Genomic DNA, 25,335 nt, shown 5'->3' on the forward strand with positions numbered 1-25,335 from the left:
AATCAGAATGATGAATTGGGGTTAAGTATGCATGCTTTTCCTTAGGATTTCAATATCGGCAGGTCAGCAAGCAGCAGAGACTCAAAGTGGAGGACTGCCCAGAATGAGCCACGGTTTGGTAGCTGTAGGAAGGACGCAGAAATACCTGATGTGGGAGTGCTTTTCTTACTCTGCGGCCTGGCAGCAAGGAGGCCATCTGCAGCATGCTGCCAGCCTTCCCTGGAGGCTGCAGGTGAAGGGGATGCTGCAGTGCTTCTGGCAGGAGGGGCCTGGCTCCAGCAGGCCACTTAGGGCTTTGCACTGCAGTGTGTTCAGTGCCCAGGTCAGGAGGATGGGGTTATAGAATCACAGAATCTCTTGGGTTGGAAGGGACCTTAAAGATCATCCAGTTCCAGCCCCCTGCTATGGGCAGAATTGCCACTCACCAAATCAGGCTGCCCACTGCCCCATGCAGCCTGGCCCTGAACGTCTCCAGGGATGGGGCATTAACAACTGGGCAGCTTGTGCAAGCATAGCACTACCATCACAGCAAAGAATTTGTTCCTAATCTATAACTAAATTTCCTCCTCTTTTACTTAAAGCCATTCCATCTTGTCCTGTCACTATCAGACTTTGTAAAAAGTCAGATCCCCTCCTGCATTGAGTACTGGAAGGCTGCATTGGGGTGTCTCTGGAGCCTTCTTTTCTCCAAGATGATCAAGCCCAACTCTCTCAGACTTTCTTAGGAGAGGTGCTCCAGCTCCCTGATCATTTCATGGCCCTCCTCTGTCCCACTCCAACAACTCCACTTCCCTCCTGTACCAGGGGCCCCAGACTTGGACACAGTACTCAGATGGGGCCTCACAAGGGCAGGGTAGAGAAGAACAATCCTCTCCTTTTCCCTGCTCATCCCTCAGATACCAGCTCCTCTCTGCTCAGATCAGGGAAAAAGTGATGTCAGCTTCCCTAGGGAGCCAAGTGTGATGGAGGAAGGGATGTGGATCTCATGCATGACATAGAGCTGGGTGGTGCTCCCAGAGGAGGTGAGGAAGTTGCGGTGAGTCCCTTCCATCCTGCATTTCTTTCTGCATGGATGAAACAACAAACTCTACTTAGCTTGAGCAAACAGACACCCAAGATGGATTAAGAATATGAACTGTTCCAAGCTTTTGTTTCATATTTTATCGCTAATCACTGATATATATATATTGAGTGAATACTCCTATACAGCAAGCAAGCAATCCACAATGCGTGAGGATGGTGAAATTGCATTCTCATGCAAATAAACTGCACTGTACATGGAAGATGTCTGTGCAAATCATGCGGCTGCCATCAGCCATTACTCCTGCAATCAATATTGCTCCAGCAATCAATATCTATCTTTATTATAGTATAGAAGAAAAACATATAAAAGAAATGAACGATTCTGCCAGCTTCTCAATCCACCCAGCAATTAGGTCAGTCAGCTTCGGGTCCCTTCCCCCTTCTGTCAGTTGCTCTCAACGAAAGCATCCGCAAACAAGATGCTGTACTACTCTGAAGTACTAAAAGGTAGTTTGAAAGCTCACATACATTACACGGGTATTGGCTGCTTCGTGTTCAGCAGTGTGTATAATAACTGTGTGTGACCTACTTGTTCCAGATGCAGAAACAACAAGCTCCTTTAACATCTGCATCATCCCGTGCATTATACAGTAGCTATATGGCAGTTTCTTGCTGCTTGCCTTTCTCTTCTAGAAGAAAAGTACATCTTCAGACATACTTGCTGGGCTCATGGTTCAAATAAGCACTGAAATGGAATTAAATAATTAAAAACTGCAGTCCTGCAAAGGCTAACATTTCTGCTTCACTTCAGATCATACCTAGGGTGCAAAATGCGGCTGCTGCTGTGCAGATCTTCATGGGGAGCACGGTGCTCATATCTACTCACAGAGGGAAGCAGAGGGCCTGCAGCGTGCCTTCTCTGTGTTGCACAACAGGAGACAACCAGGCAGCATACATCTTCTCATGATCTTAGCCCTGGCCTAATAGAGCCACCTCAACTGCCAGCCACAATTCCTGTCGTGTTCCTTACTGGCAGGATGCTGAGGTGTCAGAGGTATCTTTCAGCAGGCAGTTCAGACATAAAACCAGCCCTGGTTAGTGCTCAGCCATGTCCAAAGAAAGATTCCCACGTACTTGGAAAGGGCCTTTGATCAGTATGAGGTTTCTCCTTTCTCGGTGATGAGTCCACAGAAAGAGCAGGGCAAGATACGGGTACAAGAAGTTATATTTATCTGCAGAGAGCATCTCTGAGAGCATATGGTCCAGTCGTTTTTGAGAAGCAGGGGGAAGGACCAAGCACATTCTATTTCTAACTCAAATGCACTACTGGCTTTGCCAGAAAGAGGTATTGCTTGGAAAATGATGGTTTGTTTGGTCATCTACTGAGATTGTTTTACTCTGCATGCATTTTATTTGATTCTAGTCAAAAACAGCTATTTTTCCTTGTCTGGTAAGTTTCAGAAAATCGGCTTACCATCCTTTCATCCTTCATCCTGTGCCAAAGTATCCCATTTAATTTGGAAGTGAGACTGTGGAGTTTAACTTTGGATGGACCTTTCCATCCACTGAGGCCACAGTCCTTGAGAATCTCATGCTCATTTGGCAAACTCCTGCCTTTCCAGATTCTCAGGATTTATCTTCTTAATAACGTTCTTAAAAAAAAAACAAAAAAAAAACACCCTGGTTTTAACGTAAGCCAAAATTGTCTAGAGTTACTTATACTTCATAGTGTTTTATTACCAATACTCTTTGGAACGCTCTGGTAAATAATTCAGCCTACCCGAAGAAATTGACTGTATTTTCTCTATGCATCAAGGAAGTCTGTCATATAGACTATATATCATGGCTCTAAATGTTCTCAGATAAATGCAGAACTGCATTGTGTTCCATCTGTACTGTTCACCCAAGCAGGTCTTTTAGGGACCCTATATGATACATACATTTTTTATCTTTTGCAATTACAGCAAAACTCACCACGTGCCCAAGGAGAATACCCTCCACCCGAAGTCATAGAGCTTACAGATTTTTATCTTCATACTCCTCCTGTCAGGGGCTGGGCCAGACTTGGTTTTCAGCTTCAGAGGGAGAAATTCTGGCTTATGAAAGCAATAAATGTTACTCTACCAGCTCAGTGAGAAAACCTCTGCTGGTATCATAACCATGCAGTAACTTCTCAGTAGCCAGTGGAGCCTTTTGCAGGCAGAAGGGAGAACAGACTCGGTCAGAGTGTAAATGTACAGTTGCTCACAGAGTGCAAACTTGGAAATTGTGATGATAAAAGCAGAATTTGGCTTACTGACTGCTTCATTTGTTTCGGAGGAAGTATTGATTTGAAAAGCTAAAAATAGATTCTGAGATTTTTTAGTTTTGTTTCCTTGTCTTACAGTCTTACCCTGTTCCTATAGTAGCAAGACAAATTCTCCTGAAATTTCAGGGGGGAACGGCTTATCAGCCGTGGAAGGCTGTTACTTGTCTTTACAATGATTAGTCTTTTCAGTTAAAAAAGGAAAAGCTGCAATAGTGTTAGGCATCTTGCTCAAAGTAGCCAAGTTTGTCTGTCAGGTTCACATGGCTGTGGACAGGAGATATGGAGACAGCAAAGACTTAGATGGTCCTGGCAGGGAAGGATGAGGAGGGACTGGGATAGGGCTGCGAATCGAAGGCTGGCTCCCGGTCGGTCTGCTTTGCTGTGTGCTGGAGGGCACAGAGGAGTCACCTTGAGCTTGGGAGGCAGCATGGATGTCCTCCAGCATGCAGAAAGCAGCCGGTTATGTGCTTCGGTTAACAGGGGTACTCGTGAACCTGGGGTTTTTTCTTCACTCGTCTCCCACAAGCTGTGACTGCATCTTTCTGTGACTGCGTCCTTCAGTCCTTCCTAGGAGGACACACCTTTATTTGCATTTGAAGGAAGGGTTTTGGCAGCCAGTTTTGTGCTCCCGGAGTAGCACAGGGCATTGTGCAAGCTGTGCCCAGCCCTGCACTTTGCGCGAGGTGCACCAAAGGCTCCGCTTCAGCATTGAAGAGCTGTGCTTGGGTGCTCCCAGCTGAAGCCATCACTCCGTTGTGTAACTCCGTGTCCAGGAGACCCTGGGCTCACCAGATTGCAAGAGTGCTTGTAGGGGATAGTATAATAATGCACATCAAATATTAATGTGCATTGACACATAACCGCCTGTGTATGTCAGAGCATTACCGCATGAAAGAACAAGCGCAGAGGCATGGGACAGCTACGTGTGTTTGCACCTTTCCTTTCCATCCTGCTTACTTATTATTTAAAAACAAGCATTCTTCACTCCCCAGCCCCACATTTCGCCAGAGCCATAGCCTGGTAGTAAGCTGCCTTCATGACAGCCTATTTAGTCGCAATAAAAGGCCGATTGGCCTAATGCGCAATCAAGGAAGGAGTGACATTTATTGCTTCAGTTTTATGATGCTGTGCACTGAGTGAGATTTGGAGCCCTACAGTGCCTTCAGGGGGCAGGAGATCACCAGCAATGAATCGTATTTATACCTTTTTCAATTTCCTACTAGCGTTTTAGCAATAAATAGGCCGCGTTGTTATTGGGTTTTATGTAAGTATGTTTATGAAAGCAGGGATACAACTTTGTAGTTCAGAATTACATGTGTCGCCTAAATAGATCAGCAGAGGGAAGAACTATGTAAAGCCCTGGGAAAGCACTTTCCGATTTATTATCAAACGTCTTAATATAACGCTTCATCTCCTCTGTCCCACTTCATGTTAACTATCAAATTAAAGCTACATCCGTTGCAGAAGGTCGGCGGCTCCTTCACACACCCATGTTGGAACATCAAGGCCACGATGTGTTCACACATCCGAGCCACTAAAAATACATCCCATGCATTAAATATGAGCCTGACGAAAGCTCAATCTGAGCTGAAGTGTAGGGCTGACCCCGGGGTTAGGTGTCCCTTTTCCATGGCAGCCATCCTCAGGGACGCCTGTCTTTTCCCGCATGTGCTCACAAGATGCAGACGATTCTCTAGAAGTCAAATCGCTGCTAAAAGCCTGTGTGGGATGTGCCCAGACACAAAGACTTAATTGCTGTCTGTCGGCCTGCCTGTTGTGTAATGAAACCTGCCCACGCTGAGGTGCTCTTGGGCACACATACCCTGGGGAGCTGCAGGTAGGTGTCACTGGTCTGTGTCCCACCCCTGATGAGGGTTCCTCTGCAGTAGCTTTCAGCTACAGAAAAAAGAGGGTTCTTAGAAAATAGAGGGTTGGTGCTGTGCTTCCCTTGTCCAGGTGAAGTGATTTGCTCAGGGTTACCCAGGTCCCAGTCTCACACCTGTGGGGCTGCTCCACGATCTCAGTTCACCGCTGTACAGGATGACAGGAGGGGATCTTGTGTTATTTCCATCTGCACAGGCAGTGGATGGAAAAGCCTGGAGGAAAAGCCTGGAGTAACCTCCTGAAATTTCATTAGGTAGCTAGTCTGGATTTTGTTTTGTCATTTGAGTCAGCCCCTGGAGCAGAGCAGCCTGGAGAAGGCAGCTGGCTCGGATGGCTCTGCCTCAGGCAGGCACACGTCTTTGAGGACATGGAGCAGGGTATGGTGAGGGTTAGGCTGATTTTGCACATGTGAAGCAAGTGTTTATAAGCAAGAACTGTTTTACCGTGGTTTTCGTCTCAATGCTGCTAATGAAGATCACCCCTGGCTTTGTCTTCCCCACTGGCAATGGATGTCTCATGTGCTGCGTGGCTTATAGCACACAGGCCTCCATCCATCCCTTTAGTCTCTCTGGTAATCAGGGTCCACTTCCAGTAGTAACCAGTTGACAAAGCTGTTATGTGGCAGTAGAGGTCTGAAATCTGTCATGGGTTCCCTTCCAGGTGATACCATGCTTTGGTGAGCAGGGCTTCCCATGGCAGGCTTCACAGCCTGGGCTGAAGCACGATGATGCTTTTGCAACAACTCTTGTTTTTCTGTGGGCTGCAGGATTGAAGCAAACAAACAGTATCAGCAGTTGGAGCACACAGCGATAAAACACTGGTGAAGGACAGCCTCAGATGTTTACAGAGGGGGAGAAACACTCAGCAAAGCTTTGTTTTAACACGGGCTGCAGGGACGTGAAGGACACCAAGTGCTGGCAAGCCACAGGAACGCATTTATTTTATTCTTTGTGCTTTAAATAAACTTCACGTATTAGATATCTGCAGACCCTTGAATTGGCATATGAAAAGAATTAGAAATTTCTTCTCTAGTCACACAGTTAGGGTGAGCATTTTCCATTGGTTTTCAAACCCAGCCATCAAGCTTGTGATTTTCTGTCTGTGACTAAAGCACAGAGGCTAGTAGAGGCTGTCCTGCTCAGCTTAGTTCCTTGTAAAAAGAAACAATATTTAGCAAAATGAAGGGAAACATTTATTTTGCCCTAAAGGTGTTAGCACACAATTCATTGCATTGTTAAGGGCAGCAGAGACATCGGGGAGCCAGAGGAAGGTCATATTATAATTGGTGCTTTGAATGGTAAGAGGGAAGCAAAGGTGGAGCTTGTGATGTTTTTGCAGAAAACTTAATAAAGAAAGTTACAGGGAAAAAAAAAAGGAAAGGAGAATTAGGCACCTGCTGGCAGAGTCTCACATAGCAGGTTAAGGCAGGCATTGCTGGGCTGAGGCCTTGAGGAAGGTGGAGCTGGGACCGCTCCTGGCTGGGGCACATGGGGCAACTCGCTGGAGGAGCCTGGATGGCACTCATGAAACCACTTTGAAACAACCTTCATGAGCTGTCATTGTGATGATCTCGGAGCAGATGTGCTCAGAAAAATGCCTACCTCTGTAAGCATCGCTGGCCACTCCCTGCTCTCCAGCAGCAGCGTGGCAGCTGTACAGCGGTTACTCAGGCTCCCTGCTCCAGCTAGGCTCACAGATTGTGTTGTGTTTGGTATGCAAGGAAGGGCAGCCATAAATACATTCACCACTTTAGTGCATTTTAGCTTGACATATGTCCAGTAAACAACATTTTGGTCTCTCATAGTCCAGCAACAACAAAAAAAATCACTTGATTATTCAGCGCTTCCTTCTGTTATGATGCTTTGGGGTCCTTCAAATCATTTTCATTATGCACTACATAATAATAAAACTCTCCATGCAGTATGCCGATAATTCCGTGCATGGTCTCTGTGATTTCTAATTGTTTGAATAACAGCGTGCTACTGAAATGCCATGCAGAAACATTGCATCACCCTGAGGGAATCAAGCTTTTCTCCTTTTACTCACGGTGAAGATAAACAATTGAACAGTTGAAATAAGTGAAATATCCAGGGAAGCCACTGTGAGCAGTAGACATGCTCGGAGCAGAAGCCGAGCTGCAAAAGACCAGAATGGAAAATAAAAAAATACATAGTACTGAATGGGAGGCACTCAAAATAAGCCATGCTTTTTCTTCTCTTGTGATCTTAAAGCAGAGCAAAAGCATGAGCAGATCCAGGAAAGTAATATTGCATGCTATTTTTGTGCTGCCATTATAAAATATGTATTGTTTATTGTTCTGCACTGCATTTGAAGTTTTGCATCCACCTCAAATATAAAACAGAGTTTATTTTGAAGAAGGTGTGCAGTACCTTTATACTTTAAGCCTTTCAGTGATGCTTTCAAGTGTGTGGTGATAGGATTTCAATCTCCCAGCAGATCTTATGGTATGATTCATAGAATGTGTTAAAAATGGTGTGTGTGTGTGCATCTTAAATATATTCTGTATGTACTGTTTCATGTGGATACAGTATGAATTGTGCATTTACAGTGTTCAGTCTGCATCAGTTCAGCCTCCTGGCAGGAACATGTTTTCGGTGTCATCCTCTTGGGCTGTGCTCCATATGCTGCAGAGCCCACCTGAGCTTGGCCAAGCTACTGAAAGTCTATACAGACTCAATATTGATGTTTCTGGAACTTTGCAGTACAGAGATGGCCAGAGGAGCGGAGGCAGTAGGTGTGAGTACAGACCTTCCTGATCTGGCTAACCTGGGCAGCCCCTGCTCAGACCTGGTGCGAATATCTCCACGTGGGGATGTGTTGAGATGTATTAAACATACCCAAAGCTGTCTGGGTAAAGGGCCCTCCTGCCTGCCTGCTGACACCCAGATGAACCACTGCAAAGCGTGTTTGAGTGTTGAGTCGTAATGTTAAGCCTGGCTTCGTTTCAGCTTGCTGCTGGTTATGTCAACAAAGGTGCCCCGTCTACCAAAAACCTTGCAAGAATCCAAGTGTTGGAGAAGGCGATTGGGAGTGATAGCAAGGCTCTCGATGCTGGCATGTGCTGCCAGGTTAGCTTTAATGGCCATTTAATGTCCTAGATGGAGAGCCAGGAGTTCAGAGAGGACCAGAAATTTGAGTTTCTGATGGCTGCTTTCTAGTCAGAGCAGAGGAAGGTAAGAAATCTCACTGGTGGCAATGCCATAAATGTTCAACAGCCGTGTTTTTATTTATACACTGCTTTATGGCAAAGGGAGGGCTTTGGGCTTTTTTTTATGCTGCAAAATGTTGTTGGTTTTTCCTTGCTTTTTTATTTTTGCCTGAAGAAAATATACGACATATTTAAATGACTGCAGAATGGAACATCGGTTTCCCTGTAAAATAGTGTGCACTGAGATATGGCTGGATCTCACACTTGACCAAATTAGCATATGCACTCAAATATCAGAGCTCTGACTAGTAAAAATAACACTAGATTTGCATTTTCACATTTTTAGCTCCAGCTTCCTTGTCTGGTTGGTTTTATGCCTTTTTTCTTGACTGACAATTCTCTTTGTGGCAGATTTATTGCTGTTCTGCTGTTTGGACCCTGTAATCAACGAGACACTTGGCTGAAGACGTTAGTCATTTCATTAAGTACTTTTTGCAGATATCTCAGACACAATTTTCTGTTGCTCTGCTTCCAAAAAGCAAATGACCCATGGCCAGTGAAGTCTGAATATGAATCTTTAATAAACAGCGGTAGTACCAACAATGCTCTCAGGTTTCCAAACTACAGAGGGCTAATTAAAATATGTCGAATAGGGAAGAACTGCCATTCTGTAAACGCTTCTGCATCTGTTCCCAGTAAAACTGCTCTTTTAGAGGCACTGTCACATTTATCTGCTTCCTTACCATCAGGCTACATATGAAACCTTCCTCGGGCTACGTGCTGATATTGCGTGGTAATTTTTTTAAATTGTTTTTCAGTAATACATTGCTGAGAACAAAGACAGGATGGTTGTCTTAGGAGTGGAGATAAGATGTGGAATGGGGTTCTTTTTATCGTCGCTGTGTCACTGATGATCACGCTGTATTCATGAACTAAGGAAAGATAATTGCAGCATTTTCCTCCACTTTATGGGTGAGGAACCATCCTCTCTTCCTGTTGAGACACCATTTTAAGGTGTCTTAAAATGCTGTTCCTCCCTCCAGGGACAGCCCTTCAGAGCCATGAATCTGCTCTTCAGTGGTATTCCCTCTGCAGGCAAAGGCACTGCTCAGAGAACAATACCATCTGTCATGTGCAGAGGAGGGGAGAGTGAGGAGTGCAGGCGCTCACCAGTGTGCTCACCCATGGCAGGTTTATTGACGCCAGTAGTTTTTACAGAGACCAGGTCAGTGCCCAAAATCATAGAATGGTTTGGGTTGGAAGGAACCTGTAAGATCATTTAGTTCCAACCCCCTGCTATCAGCAGGGACATCTCCCACTAGACCAGGTTGCTCAGAATCCCCTGAGAAGGTGCCCTGGTTTGCTGGCTGGAGGTTTCCTTGGTTTGTTTTGGTTTTATGCTTCTGTGATCAGCAAAATAACCGAGTGGGGTGTTCAGCTCATCCAAGATTTTAATTGTACCAAACAGAATGGAATAAAATGTATAAAAAAACCATTGAATTCATCAGAGATGATCACAACGACCTGAAAGAATAAATGTAAGAAAGTGAGCCTTGTGTAGTGGCTGTTTACAGTGACAGCCCAGATTTTAATCAATTGATGTGTGTGAGCCCCATTACCTGAAGGAAGCAGCAGGCCTGTGGGACAGCACTCAGTATTCCTTCGCTTCTCTGGGGAGCTGCAGAGTGTCAGCTGACTTCTTAGAAGCAGTTATTCCTCACAGATGCTTTTAAGCTGCTTTTCTTTCTGCAGAAAGCAAGGCTAAACCTTACATGTGTATTCTGTGTATGCTCTTGGGTACAATTTCATCCTGTGACCCTTAGGAGACCTCATTAACCTTCTCGCAGCTTCTTGAGCCCGAAGAAAAGAACAGTCAGCCTTTCTGTTGCCAAGCTTTCCTCAGCACTGCACTTAGGAATACAGCAAGCAGATAGATTTATTGATATAACGATAATCGGAAGTCACGGCCAGGATGATAAAACGGTCAGATGACCAAATTACTTACAGTCAGGGATGTAGTGAAGAGCCTTAGAGGTGGGAAGCTGCCACGCTGCCAGCTTGGAGGAGCACAGAGCAGCCCCAGCACCGATGTGCTGCAGGACCCAAAGGACAGAGCGTGGTCTTGCGGGGACTGCCACCTCCCTGGGACCTCATCAGGGACATCACAGCGTGGTCTGCTTGTTCAGCAGGAGACGGCCCCGCTTCTGCTTTATCCTGCTTTAAAAAGTGAGGGCGTCTTTACTGGCTGCTCTAGGATTTCATTAAATGGCACGTGTTAAGTGCCACTCATTCTGTATTCATTCCGGCAGGATGGATCCTGCTCAAGGTTGCTGCGTGCTGTGTATGTGCCTGGATGCAGACGTTTGCAGAAAACTCCCCACCTTCTTCTCTGCGATTTACGCTTCTCAACCTCGGGGGCACGGTTGAAATGGCAGCCTGCTTGTTCCTCTGGTTTGAGAAAAATGTGCTTGAATATACTCTCGTCTTCCCTGATGAGATGAGCACTATAAATTAAACAGAGTCACCACCCCAGTGCATTAATCTCACTGATGAAACCCTACCTTCAGCTTTTCCTGACACAGACTTAATGTTGTGCAGCCTTAAAGTACGATTGGTGGATGGCACGCAGCCCATCGCAGCAAGGAGATCCTGGTGACAAGTATATTATGGTGCTTTTCTCCACCTATGTAGTCTTGCCTGAAAATTAGCCTTACCCACAAGACCTGAGCATGTGGTGCCCCGCTGAGGGCCCCTTTCTGCTGTCTCTCTGGCACGAGCACTGTGCTATGAGTGCAAGTAGTGCGTGCTTCATCCTGCTCATAGCGTGCAGCTGGAGGGCTCCTTCCTGAGAGGGGAAAAGCTTGGCCTCACAATTAATGACTGAGTTTGGAAAATCTTTGTTTTCTTCTCACGTTTGCTGAGTGAGGTCGGATAAGTCATTTTGGAACTTCTGTTTCGGGAAGGTATCAGAAGATGCAAGCAAATGCCTAATGGGCGCTGAAATGCTCTTTGAAATCAGCGAGAAGTCTCTCAGAAATCCCATACAAAATGTTTGCATGCGTCTTTAAGCATCTAAACACCTTTGAAAATGTGTCTCTTGTGTGCCTAACTCTAAGCATAGGTTCGTGCATCCCTCGGCATTTTTTAAATTGCATCCCAAGGTGCCCAGACTTCCCCTGAAGAGTATCCTTTTGTTTTAATTTTCTCATTGACTGAATTGTCTCTTGACTTGAGACATAATAGATATTAGCCTGCACTCATTTTTTGCGGCAAGGTGTTGAGAACTGAAGCTGTTTCGGAGCTGTTTTATTACAAGAAAGGAGCATATGGCTGAATGTGTCCCATCTGAAATGCAAATGGTGGAGCTACGTGGAAAAAATTCCGATTACTCGAGCGGTAAACGGTTCCTAATGAAATGAGTGTGAGTAAGGTGGGAAGCTGGCAATGACTGCAGGAAGAAATGAGGGCAGTTAATATTTTGGTAGAGCAGAACATCCTTATTCTGCTGATAAGGAGGTTCTTAGGAAATGGACTGGATTTTTTCTTATATACTGCGTATTCATCAGCGTGGTGAAAGCGTTACACGGGGAGCCAGGCTCCTGTCTTCTGCTAGTTATGAAATCATTTAATTTAATTTATAGCCATGCTTCTCACCTTTGGCCTCCTTCCGAGCTGGAGTTTTCTGGTAGTGATCTACCTAATGTAAAATAAGTCTGAGCGCAGGTGAGTCCCAGCTCCCCTGATTTTTGTTACGCTGGGCACATTTGTGGAGGGCAGAGGCTGAGGGGTGATGGAGGAATCTGATTGACAGCGCTTCATTTCCTGCACATCCTCTCTTCCACCAAAGTTCTTCTGTTGTGTACATCCCTCTCCACTCCCTGTACCCAAAGGCGTCCGGATGCCTGACGTGAATGGAAGAGGAGCTGACTTTTAAGCTAGCAGCCTGGCCTGCTCATTGCTTAACTTCCAAAAGGCAGAGCTGTGAGCACGTGTGGTGAGGCTGAGGTGGAGCTGGAGATGGAGCAGCACTAGCGCTGCCCTGCTTTTAACGTCGAAAGGAGCCAGGACAAATCGAGATAGCAGCAGTTTGCAATTACATGCTCAGAGAAGTCGAAGCAGCTGCTAGGTTAAACCTCTGGCTTTGCCCCTGAGCAGGTTCACATTGGTGTTAATGTGACCTCACTGAGGCTGGGCTGTCTGTTATGAGGCACCAGGGATGGAAAATGAGCATGCCTTGCCTTCAACGATGCCCAGGGGTGTCTGACATCACTGATGATGATGAAATAGGAGAAACCTAAAAGAAAAAGGCTGCAGCCTACTGTTGGTGGATATGGCCGTGTTAACATGTTATTTCAGATCCAGACCCTGCATTTGGAGCAAATCACAGAACCTTAGAATCACTGAATGATTCGCGTTGGAAGGGAACTTTAAGATCATCCATCTAATTCCAAACCTCTGCTATAGGCAGGGACACTTCCCTCTAGACCAGGTTGCTCACAGCCCCATCCAGCCTGGCCTTGAATACCTCCAGGCATCCAGAACTTCACTGGGCAACCTGTTCCAGTGTCTCACCACCCTCATAGTAAAGAATTTCCTCCTAATATCTAAATGCCTCGATTGTCCTGACTTGGCTTTTGGTTCAGGTCATGGGGCAGGCAGGAGCTCACGAGTGGGACACGGTGCCTCACTGATGTCACTCTGGGCTTTGGCAGGTGGTTTTACCCAGCCGGATGGGGTGTGGTTGCAGCATTTCTTCCTTTATTATGATCAGTGTGCACATGGCTGCCATCATTATCATCCAAATGATAAATCAGTACAAAGCCCCACAGATGCTGAGTTACATGCAATGCGCAGCAACTCAACAGGGGTAAATTTAGTGGCTTCTTTAATTGCAGGAGGGCGTAGCAGCATAAATTACTGACATATCTGTTTGGATGTTCTTTGGTTTACAAGAATTGCAGCTGGTAACGCTGTCATTTAGTTTTCCAAGTATAACTCTCTTTTTAATCTGTCCTTTTTCTTGCTTTTCTCTCTCCTCTTTTCCCGCATTCTTTTCCATCCAGAAATACAAATGACCTTTTAACAGAATTTTCCACTTTCGTTCTGTTGATTTACATTATTCAGTCAGGAAAATACGAACACTCGCTTTTCTGAGATGCATTGTTGATGACGGGAAAGAACTCACTCATATTAGCCTCTTCTTTTTTCTCTCTTCTGTCTTTTCAGGTGTGTGTGCAACATCGACTGTTCTCAAACCAACTTCAATCCTCTTTGTGCTTCCGATGGGAAATCTTATGATAATGCATGTCAAATCAAAGAGGCATCATGCCAGAAACAGGAGAAAATTGAAGTCATGTCTTTGGGTCGATGTCAAGGTAACACTCATAACAAAACTCATTTCAAAGAATGTTTTCAATTTTTGCTCAGGGAAGAAAAAAAGAAAAAGAGAACTGGGGCTGCCTTCTCATTTGGCACTTCTCGCATTTCCATTAGGCTGCTGTAATGTGTGTGGTGCGTGGTGCTGGTGCTTGTTTCTCATCTGCTGGGCTCGTGGGATGCCAGCGGTGCCTGGAAGGAAGTTATGTTAATGCTAGCTGCAGACTGGCCATGTTTGCCATGACTACCGTGCTGCTTCCTGCCTGGCTCTTAGGGTGCTCTGTCACAAGGCCCTGAGTTGGCTTTAAAAACTCCGGTTTGTTCTGAAATAAAAATGATGCAAATTTGCCTTTAAATAGCTCCTGTAAATAAAGTGCCTACTGGGACTCGGACACTGAATAGCTTTTTTCCCCCTTAGCTTCTGACCCATAAATCCTCAGTACATCTACTTACAAGGCCACACTCTACCTGTCTATTAAACACGTTCTCATTTATTCCCATTTCCTTAAAGTTAACCACCCTATGTGGAGGTTCATTTCAGGGTACATATTAAAACTCCCCGATTACTTCAAATAGAGCAGAAATGACAAGTCCTGCTTTGCACTGATATATTTATCCCAGCTGCAATCTGTTGTCACATATTGTTAGAAAAATGTGTTTTCTTAATGGAAGATGCTTGGTGTTTCGTTCCAAAAAGCCCGCTCCTGCTGTTTTCACCTGGCAAGCCCAGGGGAGCCCTGCAGCCAGCAGCAATGCTGTATACAGAAGGGATGCTGGGTTTGCGTGGGTAGTGGGGTGGATTCAGGAGCGAGCAGAGACTCCCCAAGCAATCCAGTGTATTTCTTTTCCCACAGATAATACTACAACAACTACAAAATCTGAAGATGGGCATTACGCACGGACAGATTATGCAGGTATGGTTCCTATTGTGTGAGAATCACCGTTGGCGAGAGCTGTGCCGAGTCACTTTTCTCCTCTCTTTACAGAGGTGGCCTGTCTTCTGCTATGGTTTTGTTTGTTTGCTTTAAAAGAAACCACTGTGTTCTCATTGCTTTCTTTTGCTAGAAACTATCTTTCTTCTTAATAAGTGGTCTTCTTCCGTTTTTATCACTGTACAGACATAAAACACCCATTCGGACAGTGAAAGTAACAAATGCAGTAACCTATTTGCCAGAATGAGTGGACACTGATGAAAAGTACTGAATTACCATGCCTAGAATATACATATTTTTTTCACAATATGCAGGCTTAAGAAGGAGAAAATCCAGACCATAGCACAGCTCTGGTACTGTGAAACATTGCCACAGAAGATATTATTACCTGTAAAGTTAACAAGGTTCTTTAAATGCTTTTTAAAGTGATAAATGGTTTTAATTTATTTAGAAGCTACAGTAAAACATAACGGCTGAATAACCTTATACGGCATTTGAAATTAAAAACATGCAAATGCCAGTGAGGTTTGGGAGGTATTTGTTTTACACCCTTTGCCCAGGACGACTGATTTAGAAAATTGAATGTGTATATATATATATGTGGGTTTGGGTATGTGTATGCACGCAGGCTAATGTTCACAGCTCGTGCTGAAAATTCAAGCAATTGAGAAGGCAAGGTGAAAACGTGTCAAGCGATGTATTTGTGGCTTAGGTTTTTCAGATTGTTGTAATTTGAAAGTAGCTATTTAGAGAGTAGATGCCAGTTGCTGACTTTACCTGAGCATCTTGCTGCGTTGCTTAGGTGAAGTCCAGCTGATGGTTTCACAGCTCTTAAAATTTCTTATCGAGAGAATCGTGCAGCATGATGACTCAGTTTGGTCACTGCTGTCAGGGTGCTGCATGCAGGATGTCCTTGAGTTAATATGACACCCAGTCGTTACAAAGGGATTGTTCTGTTCCTACTTAACAATGATGCGTGATGATTAAAACATAGAGCTATGAATAAATGATGGCTTGGTGAGCCAGAGGAGCTTGAGGTATCGGGGTGACTGCAGGACAAATTAGCAAGGGAGGAAATTTCTATGGAAAATGGATGCCAGGATTACTTTCCAGAAGATCAAAGAAGTGCCGTGGTCCAGATATTTCCTACCGCCAAGGAGCCCTTCCGTGGTGAAGTCATGCAAGGAAAGAAGTCTGCAGTCAGTTTTCTTAAAAAGCTGGAAGGCCTGAGGTTGTATCCCATGGTGGGCAGGGTGCACGACAAAGTAGGACAAAATGATTTATTTTGAGATAGAAACAACAGCAAGAAGCACAGCTGTGTTAGATCCTTTCTCTTCTTTGCTGGAGAGCTGGGGAGATGACTGGAGTCTCCAAATTAAAATGGAAGCCTGCAGGCCCTTTCTGAATGCTGTATAACCCATCCTGTTCTGCTCCAGCCTGGTAACTTAGCACATTTGGGTGTGAAGCAAGTGAGTTGCAACAAAACGGGAGGAAAGGCAGCTTGAGGATTAGGGTGGAGGAGGAAATAGCAGCAATGAGATGAGAAAGAAAAGTCGTGGGGTCATGGAGGAAAAGGAGCATAGAAGGCACCTTCAGTTTGAGAGTGGGCAGGAGGAGGAGAGCAGCCTCACTTTAGCGGAGATGATATTTCAGCCCACACTCAAAAGGGAGAGGTGTGGGTAGCAGTCCTGAGGGGAAAATTGATTGCAGGAAAATGATGTGAGGTTGGGAGCCAAGAAGGGAACACAAAGGGAAACTGGATTATTGGGCAGGGAGAGGGGCAGAGCAACAGCACCGAGGAATGAGTCTACAGCAGAGATGCGTTGAGACATCAGGAGTGTGCCCACGGGTCCAGCCAGAAGTGATGGGACTGTGCAGGGGACACGGTGCTTCTCAGTCCCCTAAATGGGTGGACACATCCCGAACCATCAGTGATGTCCAATAGGTACGTGTGTGGCACAGAAAGGTGCCATCATTTTACCACAGCTAGCAGATCTTCAGGCCTTCTGCTATGGCTCAGGCTCCAGTGGGTTTCTTAAGGGCAGTGATGTTGCAGCATGGGCCAATGTCATTGGGTGTTATCCATTGATATAATGAACTACAGCAGGGTACTGAAGTTGATTACACATCTTTCTGTGCACCTAACTATTATTCCCACCTATTTTTTCACTTTTACATACGGTAACAGCATGTAGGTTGAAAGCTGCAAGTTCATGTGGGATAAGCCACGAGTCCAGTTTCCCTAAATGTTTGTGGCATACTACTATAAGAAAACCCTAGGAGAAAGGGACCACTGGAACAAGAAGTTGTTACTGCAGCCTTTAGTAAGTAGGTAAATGGAAGGGGGATAGCAGTATAAAACTGAGACTAGGTTCTAGGTTCTGGCTTCAAGGTTTATCCAGCAGGAAGCTTCATGCCATCCTCGCATTCTATAAAGGATATGAAACTTTTATTATGTTTACTACAAGAATAATAAGTGGGGATATTTGTTGTAGAAATGGTTTAGTGATGGACTGGGTAAATTCATGTGGCAGTTGAACTTGATGGTCTTGGAGGTCTTTTCCAACCTACATGATTCTCTGATTGTATGTTGTCAGTTGTGCTAATGTAGCGGTAATGCTCTTTGTAAAGATGGTAGTAACCAAATGGTGCGTACTCTTTCACCAAAACCCTTGCATCCTCATCTGGAGATCCTGGGGAGGCAGCTTCTCTGCAAACAACCCAACAACCAGCAGATTTTTTTTCATTGTTAGCTATTCGTTCTGTCTGTTCAATCAATGTCTTTGCTCCTTACTGTTCTTCTTTGAAGCCTATTGATTGTTGCTAATGAACGCATGAATCCTTCGGTCTGCAGAGCTGAGAGCACTCATTCCTTTGGAACAGAAATCTTTACTTTAAGTTTGCATAGCCTTGTTTATTTTGAGTGCTCATACTTGATAGAGGTAAGATTTGTTTTTAAAGTTGGAAATGTGTCAGCACAGTGTGTGTCTGTGTCTCTACTTGCACATTCTGGCCCCTCTCGTTTTTCTGGCACCCCAAATGATGTATCAGACTTTGGGCAGTTTTCACTCTTTTCAACAAATACCGGCTTGTTAATGTTGATCATGCTTGTGAGATGGCAATTTTGTTTTAGCCAATGGGGCTTTTTCTTCAAATCCAGTAGAAACATGCTTGATCTCAAAGTTTCCATGGAAGGACATTTTTAACCATTCTAAATGCAATATACGTTTTAGAAGGTAGCAACTGAAAGTCCTGTGAAGGATGTTTTCTTGAATTTTTCCATTAGATGTATAAAGAAGATGGCTGTTTCGGTGGCATTTTTGCTTTCAGAGTCTGGGCAATCAGGGAGTTTTCATCTTGTTTATTCATTTGCCAGTTTATTTTTGCTCTTCTATACTTACACTCCCTCCTTAAGATCTGGATATTAGCAATTATACCCCTTACTGATTTTATCCTTTTTCATTATCAACTTACAGAGATTTTTTTCCCAAGCACTTCAAAGAATAAGTAGATATGGATGAGCCACATTTCTATGTTATATATTCATGAAAATTGTCAATGACGACACTGATGGATCTGATAGACCTACTCAATAGTACAGTCTTCCAGACCAGACAAAATTCCCTCTATGAGCATTGATTAGATCAAGTCTCTGCAGTGAAGTTGGTGAGAAAGGGTGTTTCCAGCCATGATAGTCTCCTTGGGTGAAAATGCACACTCACAGACAGTCATTTTGAGCTGTATTCTTGGGTTGCTTGCGAACAGATGGCTGTGTTGTCAAAGCAAACTGAACTCTCCACCAAAAAGGGCAACATCCATCTGTGTCAACACATCGCCTGCCCTTGGCTGGGCCAAACCTGTGGGATGGAGGCCACGAAACGACCGCAGATTCTTTGCTCCAAGGATGAAGAAGGGTCTTGGACCACCCCTTTTCCAAAATAAATACCACGTAATGTTTACGTTTGAAGAAAGAAAAATATCCTAAAACGTGACTGAACTCCAACATTCCGTACCATTGTCTTCTAATTCCTTTGAATGGGGGAAGAAGTAATGTTTATCAAAGAAACTGTGATTAAGAACATGTAGGAAGCACCTCTGGGCTGATGCACGCCTTCCTTCACAGGCCTCCTGGCTTCAGTCACTGTCTTAATCATCTGTAACAGTGCCTGAGTTAGCTCCAAGAATTAGAGCAGCAGCATTAGATTTCTTTACAAAGTGTGAATTTTTTTTTTTTTTTTTTCCAGTCCCAGGAATTAAATAGGGAATGCAGACTGGATTCTTTCTCCAGATTATAAAATTTTGCAAGTAGGTTAAGTTTGGAGTGTAAAGCACTTGACATTGTCCCTTTAAATTAGATTTTGTGTCTACTACCATGTCAGCCAGATGTAAAACTGGTGAAGAATAATGATAAAGCCCCAGAGCTTAGCTATGGCGTATAAACTATTGTGCAGGCATCTGCTCTGCCTTTGTGAACCAGGCTTTCCTTTCTCCTTAATGGAATCAGCAAGTGAGACATAGAGCTGAGCACCGTGCATCCATCACAGATAGAGAGAAACAGTTTCTCATCTGCAGCTTCATAAAAGCACTAGGAAAATTGCATCCTTGCCTATACAGATTTACTTGGCTTTCAGTGTAGCAGACTCTTAAGTCAGAGGTTGTCTCTAAACAAATAGATTAGTTAGGAAATGTTGTTACTTTTTCAGTAAATCACTTAAAAATTAAAGAAAAAATAAAATTAAGAATATATTTTACTATTTGGACAGCTGTGTGGTAGCAGGAATGCTTGCTGGCTGCGGCTGCCGCCCATACTCCCACACATTCCTGGCATTTGTGAGTACAAGAATAATACAACTGATGCATTTCTTAAAAATGTAAAGCATTTAAATGTTGCTAGGATTGCTCGCTGCATTTACAAGTGCAATTAAAATGCACGTAAGGTTTACTCACAGTGCAAATGCACAAAAGACATATAAGCTGTTCAAAACAATGGAAGAGCCCAATATAGGCAGTATTTCAGGCTGTTCAATTTAGGTATTCTTGGCCTTTGACTTGAGGAAAGCAAAAAGGGCACCTCCTGCTGGGAGATGCGACCATATCGTGCCTCATGTGCCTGGATGTCCTTCAGCTCATTGGATCGTGCAAAAATGCAGAGGTCTACAAAAATTGAAGTCTGGGACATGTCTATGCAAAATGATGTAAGTGCAGAGCTGGTCTAAACTTACAAAATAATTTCAGGTGGAGAGGCTGTTTTGGTCCTTGCTTTGCATTCCCAGTTTGGGCAATCCTGATAGAATGGCTTTCCACAAAAGCCAACCAGAGGGAGTTCTCCATTCTCTGTCTGGGATCTGGAGGCTTCCAAAATCAAGCTTACAGAGAGCTATATAGCATTGACTCAGAAATAATGACTGTGTGTAACTCAGCTTCATAGCAGGACTGTAAAACACATATAAGAAAATTATGAACTCGGGATTCTTCTGAATGATTTTCAAAGGCCAAAGAGAGATTACTGTGTTCTGGTAGCACCCCGGTCTCTAGCTCCTCTGCTGCCTTTCAGCTCCTCCATCTCTGAGGATATCCAGAAGGAAATGAAAAAGTGAAGATAGAGGCCAGCTGGTAGGTTAATAAATCTCACTGTCAGCTACATTTGAGCTAAAGTCTGAGTGGCCAGCAATGTCAGGTTGGTCCCTGAGAGCTCTTTTAAATGAAAAATTGCAGCTGCTACTTTTTGTCATATAACTCCTAGTTTTCAAATGGTGCGGTGCAGAAAGTCCCACTCTGGCATTTTTCTGTGTCATCATGGGGACCAGATGATTTCTTTCAAAAATAGGAAAATCTGGAGCATTAATGTAATTGTCTTGGTACTGGCAGTAGTTCCATGGAGCGTTCTTCTTATACAGAGCAGTTCATCTTTAGATCCTGTGAGTTCTCCTTTAACTTTGAATTGCATATGATAAGCTGGATAAAATGTGCCTCATTTGTTTGGATTTTTTTTTTTTTTTTGCTTTTTTTTTTTTTTTTTTGTCTGCATGGTTTTGTAATGAGAGAAATTGCACCTTTTCATTACTTACAATTTCCCGGTGTCGTGCTCATGGAACCTGTAATTGTTAGCATTAAAACTGAAATTGGGTTTCAGGTGAACTATTACACATCTCTTTACTGAGATTTATGTAACTCAAGTTAAAAAAAAAAAAAAAGAGCATTTCCATTTGTGCCTTTAAAGCTTAGCTCTTAATTTAATCGCTAATGAATGTGAATCAAAAGTTGCAGAATTGGTTTGTGCTTTTTCCCCCTCGTAAACAAATCCGGTAATGTTGTGAATGAGCATTATAATAAAAGCTATTTCATTTGTGCAGAAGGGCGGTAGCCTGGAAATACAGTATGTCCAGGCTAAGAATTTGATCTGCAGGGAATGAACAGGAAAAATAAGTGCTCGCAGCACCAGGGCAGACACAGGCAGCCTAAGAACCATGAAGCTGGACGAAGCTATTTTGCTGTTCCAGCTCCACTGAAATATTTAAAGTCTTGGACGTGAAGCTTAGTCAGGGATTGAGGGTGGGAGTGGAGTTTGTAATACAAGTTTGTTTTCCCATCAGTTTGCATCTGAACCGTGCAAGGTTTGGAAAGCGTGTTCTAAACTCTGTCTCCTGCTTCTGCTTTGCAAAGAACCTTATGTTTCCTTTTTTCCTTTATGCCATCACGTAAGCGGTTTATCTGTGTTTCATCTTATTTGGAACGTAGAAATCTTCCTGAGCAATCCAAACCTTTCAGTACCCATTAATCTTTTTGTCCTCTGCTCCATATCCATGGGTTTTAATCAGAGGAGTGAATAAGAAAAAAGAAGAGAGCCTGTTCTGCTTACACTCGTGTATGGGAACTGTTGAGTCACAGCCTGAACCACTGATTGATCACCTGAGGCAAGAACTGGGTCAGCCCTGGGAGCACAGGTGAAGGCAGTTCAGCTGTGTGACAGGAAGGGGTGCAGCCTGACTGCATCTCTCTTAGACCCCATTTAAGGGCTGACTGCCCCTGGGGAAGGTTCTCTTCTGGAGATCCCTCCTTGGTGGAGCTTTTCATCATAAGCCTAAATCTTTGGGTGCAGGTGAGTGTTCCTTCTCTGGTTGTTCCTTTGCCTTCTCACTGTGATACTCTAAGTGTTCTTTTGTTGCTTGTACAACATGAAAATGTGGTCCCTAAAACTCATTACAGCTTGAAGTAGACCTGATTTCTCAAGCTGCCCTTTATGTTATTCCTAAATAGAGTCTGTAAAGAGAGAGATCTGTCAGGATTTGGGGAGTGGAGGGGGTATTTCTCTCACTCTCTGTCCTACCCTTGTTCCAGGCACTTCTATCAGCTCCAGCTGTCCTTGAAAGATGCTGCTCGAGGTGGTGCCCAGTGGCTGTTTGCCATCCACAACACTCATTTGAATTAGTTGATGGTTATGAAGAAGTGTATTTTTATGCCTAGCAGCTCTGTTTTAGGTTTCTGAAGATCTGCCATTAGGAGGAATTCTTCCCAAGGATTTGAGAGTTAAAGTTATAATGAGCTGCTGGAGTATCCATTTTCAGGAGACATCAGCATTTAAGTATTCATGTTTGATCTAGTCTGAAATGTAAAAAAAAAAAATATTTTGAAATATTCATAGAACTGAATTTCTTCAGAATTTTATTTCATAGGATATTTTGGCATTCTTTATGAAATGTTAGATATCAAAAATCATGAGATGAAAGCATGTGACAGTTGCGAAAAATAAGTTGTATGTTAAGGGAAGTTGCTGCTCAGAACTGACTGAAACATCTTTCCCAGAAGGAGTATTATCATGTCAAATTAGGATACAAACACAAGATTATTTGCTCATTTCAGCACGTGAAATGGTAACCTGAGCCTACAGATAAATAAGGCTTTAACACAGACACAGGAATTGCAAATGCATCTGGTAGAAGGAAAAGAGATTTGTTTGGGGAAGAAAAGAAAGAACTGGTGTATTTATTTTTAATAGACCTTCAGGCTGTGGGGAGAAAAGTAGCAGTTTTTGCTTGGTTTCATGTATATGGTAAAGATAGCAAAGGCAAAGTATCCCTGCCTATAGCAGGGGGTTGGAACTAGGTGATATTAGAAGTCCCTTCCAACCCAAACTGTTCTATGTTTCTATGGTCCACTTTTCTGAGTGGTTCTCCTTCTTTTCATTGAACGCATCCACTAAATTCTACTTCTGGTACTGGTTGTTCAAGCTGTGCAACGTACTTAGGCTTTCCCTATTTCCTCACACTGAAACTATCAGTGACAAGAACTCATGGCTTAGGAGGAATGGATACTGCTGGTAGTGAATAGGCAACGGGGAGGTACAGCGTTTTGCATGTCAGCTCTCCTTTCTGCACTGCCTCTTTGCAGAGAAGCTTTGCTCGGTGTTCAGGTGGTTGGAGGTGCACATCTGGACCGGCAAGCGGGAGGAAGTGCTGCTAAAAAGCGAGCTTGGAAAAGCAGCATCCACTTGCATAGGAAGGTGACTTCTCCCCCACCAAGGCTGTCGTGTAGCCTGTACCCATCAGTGTTAGGTTGGCGTGAAGCTCCCCTCCTGGAATGCAACAGCTGTACCCAAAATGTGCAGTTATGTAAGCAGTGGCAGCGAATCTCGTAATTTGATGGGCGCTGAATTGAAATGCAGTTCTTTGCCCATCGCTGTTGTGCATTTTAGGCAGCATTACATAATGGCAAAAATATTTTTCAGGAGGGGAAAAAAAAAAAAAAAAAATTAAAACCTTCCCTGTGGTTTTAATCTCCCTCTTTCATCTGTGGTTTTAAGCTGTGTCAGGTGTACATCAAAAACACCCCCTCCCCGGGGTATTTCATTTACAATTTCATTTAATAACAGTAGCATACTTCCATCTAGCTAGGATGGGAAAGGATTAAGTAAAAAATATTGTTCTGAAATCAAGTAGCATACATCTCACCTGTCTCTGTGCTCTGCAAATGAAGTAGCCAGGGAAGGGCGTGCTATTGGTCTATAATACTGAAACTGATAAGCTGTTAGTGTTTTGTCTGGCATAATGTATGCTAAACATCTTCTGCTGCAGCCTGCCTCAACTAGAGCTGCCACTGGGCTCAGACACATCTGGCACCGCAGATTTTTTTCCTATCCTGTGTTTCAGTGATTTAAAGGGCCTTGGCTGGGCAGGAGGATGTCAGCTGTTTAAAGTGCAGTTAGAAGAGGGAGTGAGATTTAAAGAGGCAGGAGGCAGAATTCTGGCCTCGTTGAGGCTAGTGAGAGAACGGTTACTGAATTTAAATGGCTTTGTGATTTCTGTGGGCATTTTTAATCCATCTTTATTCTTATTAAATTTTCAATTTCTATAAATTGCTCTTTTTTTTTTTTTTTTTAATCCATTCAGCTTCTCCCCCTTTGAATATTAGTGCCAGGGGCATGTGCTGAGATAAAGTACCAATCCTGCTATTTACACAGATGCCATCCCTGCAGCTCCCTTCTGCTGCAGTTACGTAAGGCACTAACAGTGGTGTGTAAAAATAGTGAGTGCAGGTGTTTGTTTATACAAGTGACCCTCCTGATAGATTTCCGTGGCAGTGCTTCTCTTTGTGACCATCAATGAACCTCAGAATGTGAGAAAGTTCTGCTGGTCTCTGTGCAAACAAATAGCCATATGAGGTCCTACTCATGACATGTCTGGTCACACATCACAGAGCATTGATGTGGAGACCGTGGTATTTCCACAGAGATGGACATCCCAGGGACACAATAGCAAGCTGGAGGTCAACTCCCACAGCTCGTTTTCAGCTTGTTTTGGGGGCACTTTGAGCTCCTGCAGCTGGTGGTAGGTATATACAGCTTGTCTTCGAGCAGTGGGCAGTCTTCTCGCCATATCTCACTGATAGACCTTTATCATTTGAGTAACAAAAAGATGACTTCAGTTTACATGGTGGGATTGGCCCCTTTCATTGCAAAACCAGCAACAAGTAGAAGTTTGGGGCTTGGTCCAGTTATTGTCTTCTCCTGTGAATCTGTGATTGCATGGTTTAGTGACAGATGGGACATGAAGTGTATCTTTGATAAACTAGGTAGAAGAATACGGAAGTTTTTGCTGCAGTGGCATTTTATATTGTTTTACTATTTTCTTTTATACATAAAATTGAGACTAGTTAGGGATGTCTTTCCAGCTTCAGGCATGGGAGAGGAAACATATCAAACTCCTCATTACCCAGTGGGAATTTCTAACATACAGTCTGCTAAAAACTGAACAGATGCTAAAAATTGCAGCAGCAGAATGGAGCAGATACAGAAAGCAAGTTGTTGGCTGCATGGTCCTGTTACTGTCACCTTTTTATGAAGCAGGAGTTGGGGAGATGAATGAATAGAGGCCAGCAAACTGAGGATTCATCTCCCCAAAGTGCAGTGATCACATTGTCCAACGTGCCAGTAAAATATATTTATTTCTCCAATGATCTTGAACAGAAGCAGTGACAAGCTGGGCTGGAACTATGCTTTTTAGTATATGTTGGGCTTCTCTCTTAAATAGTCTTCAGCCATTCAGGGTCATATTCTGCTAACTAAAATAACTAAAGTTTGCATGAGGGATTTGCAAGGTGTATGATTCAAGAAGCATTCAAAATAGCATGAAGAGGAGCTGGGCATT

At 43.8% G+C, this 25,335-nt stretch overlaps 1 protein-coding gene across 1 annotated transcript in view; it reads left to right on the plus strand.

The window, feature by feature from the left end:
• TMEFF2 (transmembrane protein with EGF like and two follistatin like domains 2) overlaps positions 1-25,335 on the plus strand; it is a 106,978-nt gene that overhangs the window by 67,705 nt on the left and 13,938 nt on the right. Inside the window, exons 6-7 of the mRNA XM_031601138.2 lie at positions 13,611-13,759; positions 14,615-14,674. Of these exons, the coding sequence (XP_031456998.1) occupies positions 13,611-13,759; positions 14,615-14,674 (209 nt within the window). The remainder of the gene's footprint in view (positions 1-13,610; positions 13,760-14,614; positions 14,675-25,335) is intronic.

The sequence above is a fragment of the Phasianus colchicus genome, chromosome 7, assembly GCF_987193195.1.
Source record: "Phasianus colchicus chromosome 7, bPhaCol1.hap1.1, whole genome shotgun sequence".
NCBI lineage: Eukaryota > Metazoa > Chordata > Aves > Galliformes > Phasianidae > Phasianus > Phasianus colchicus.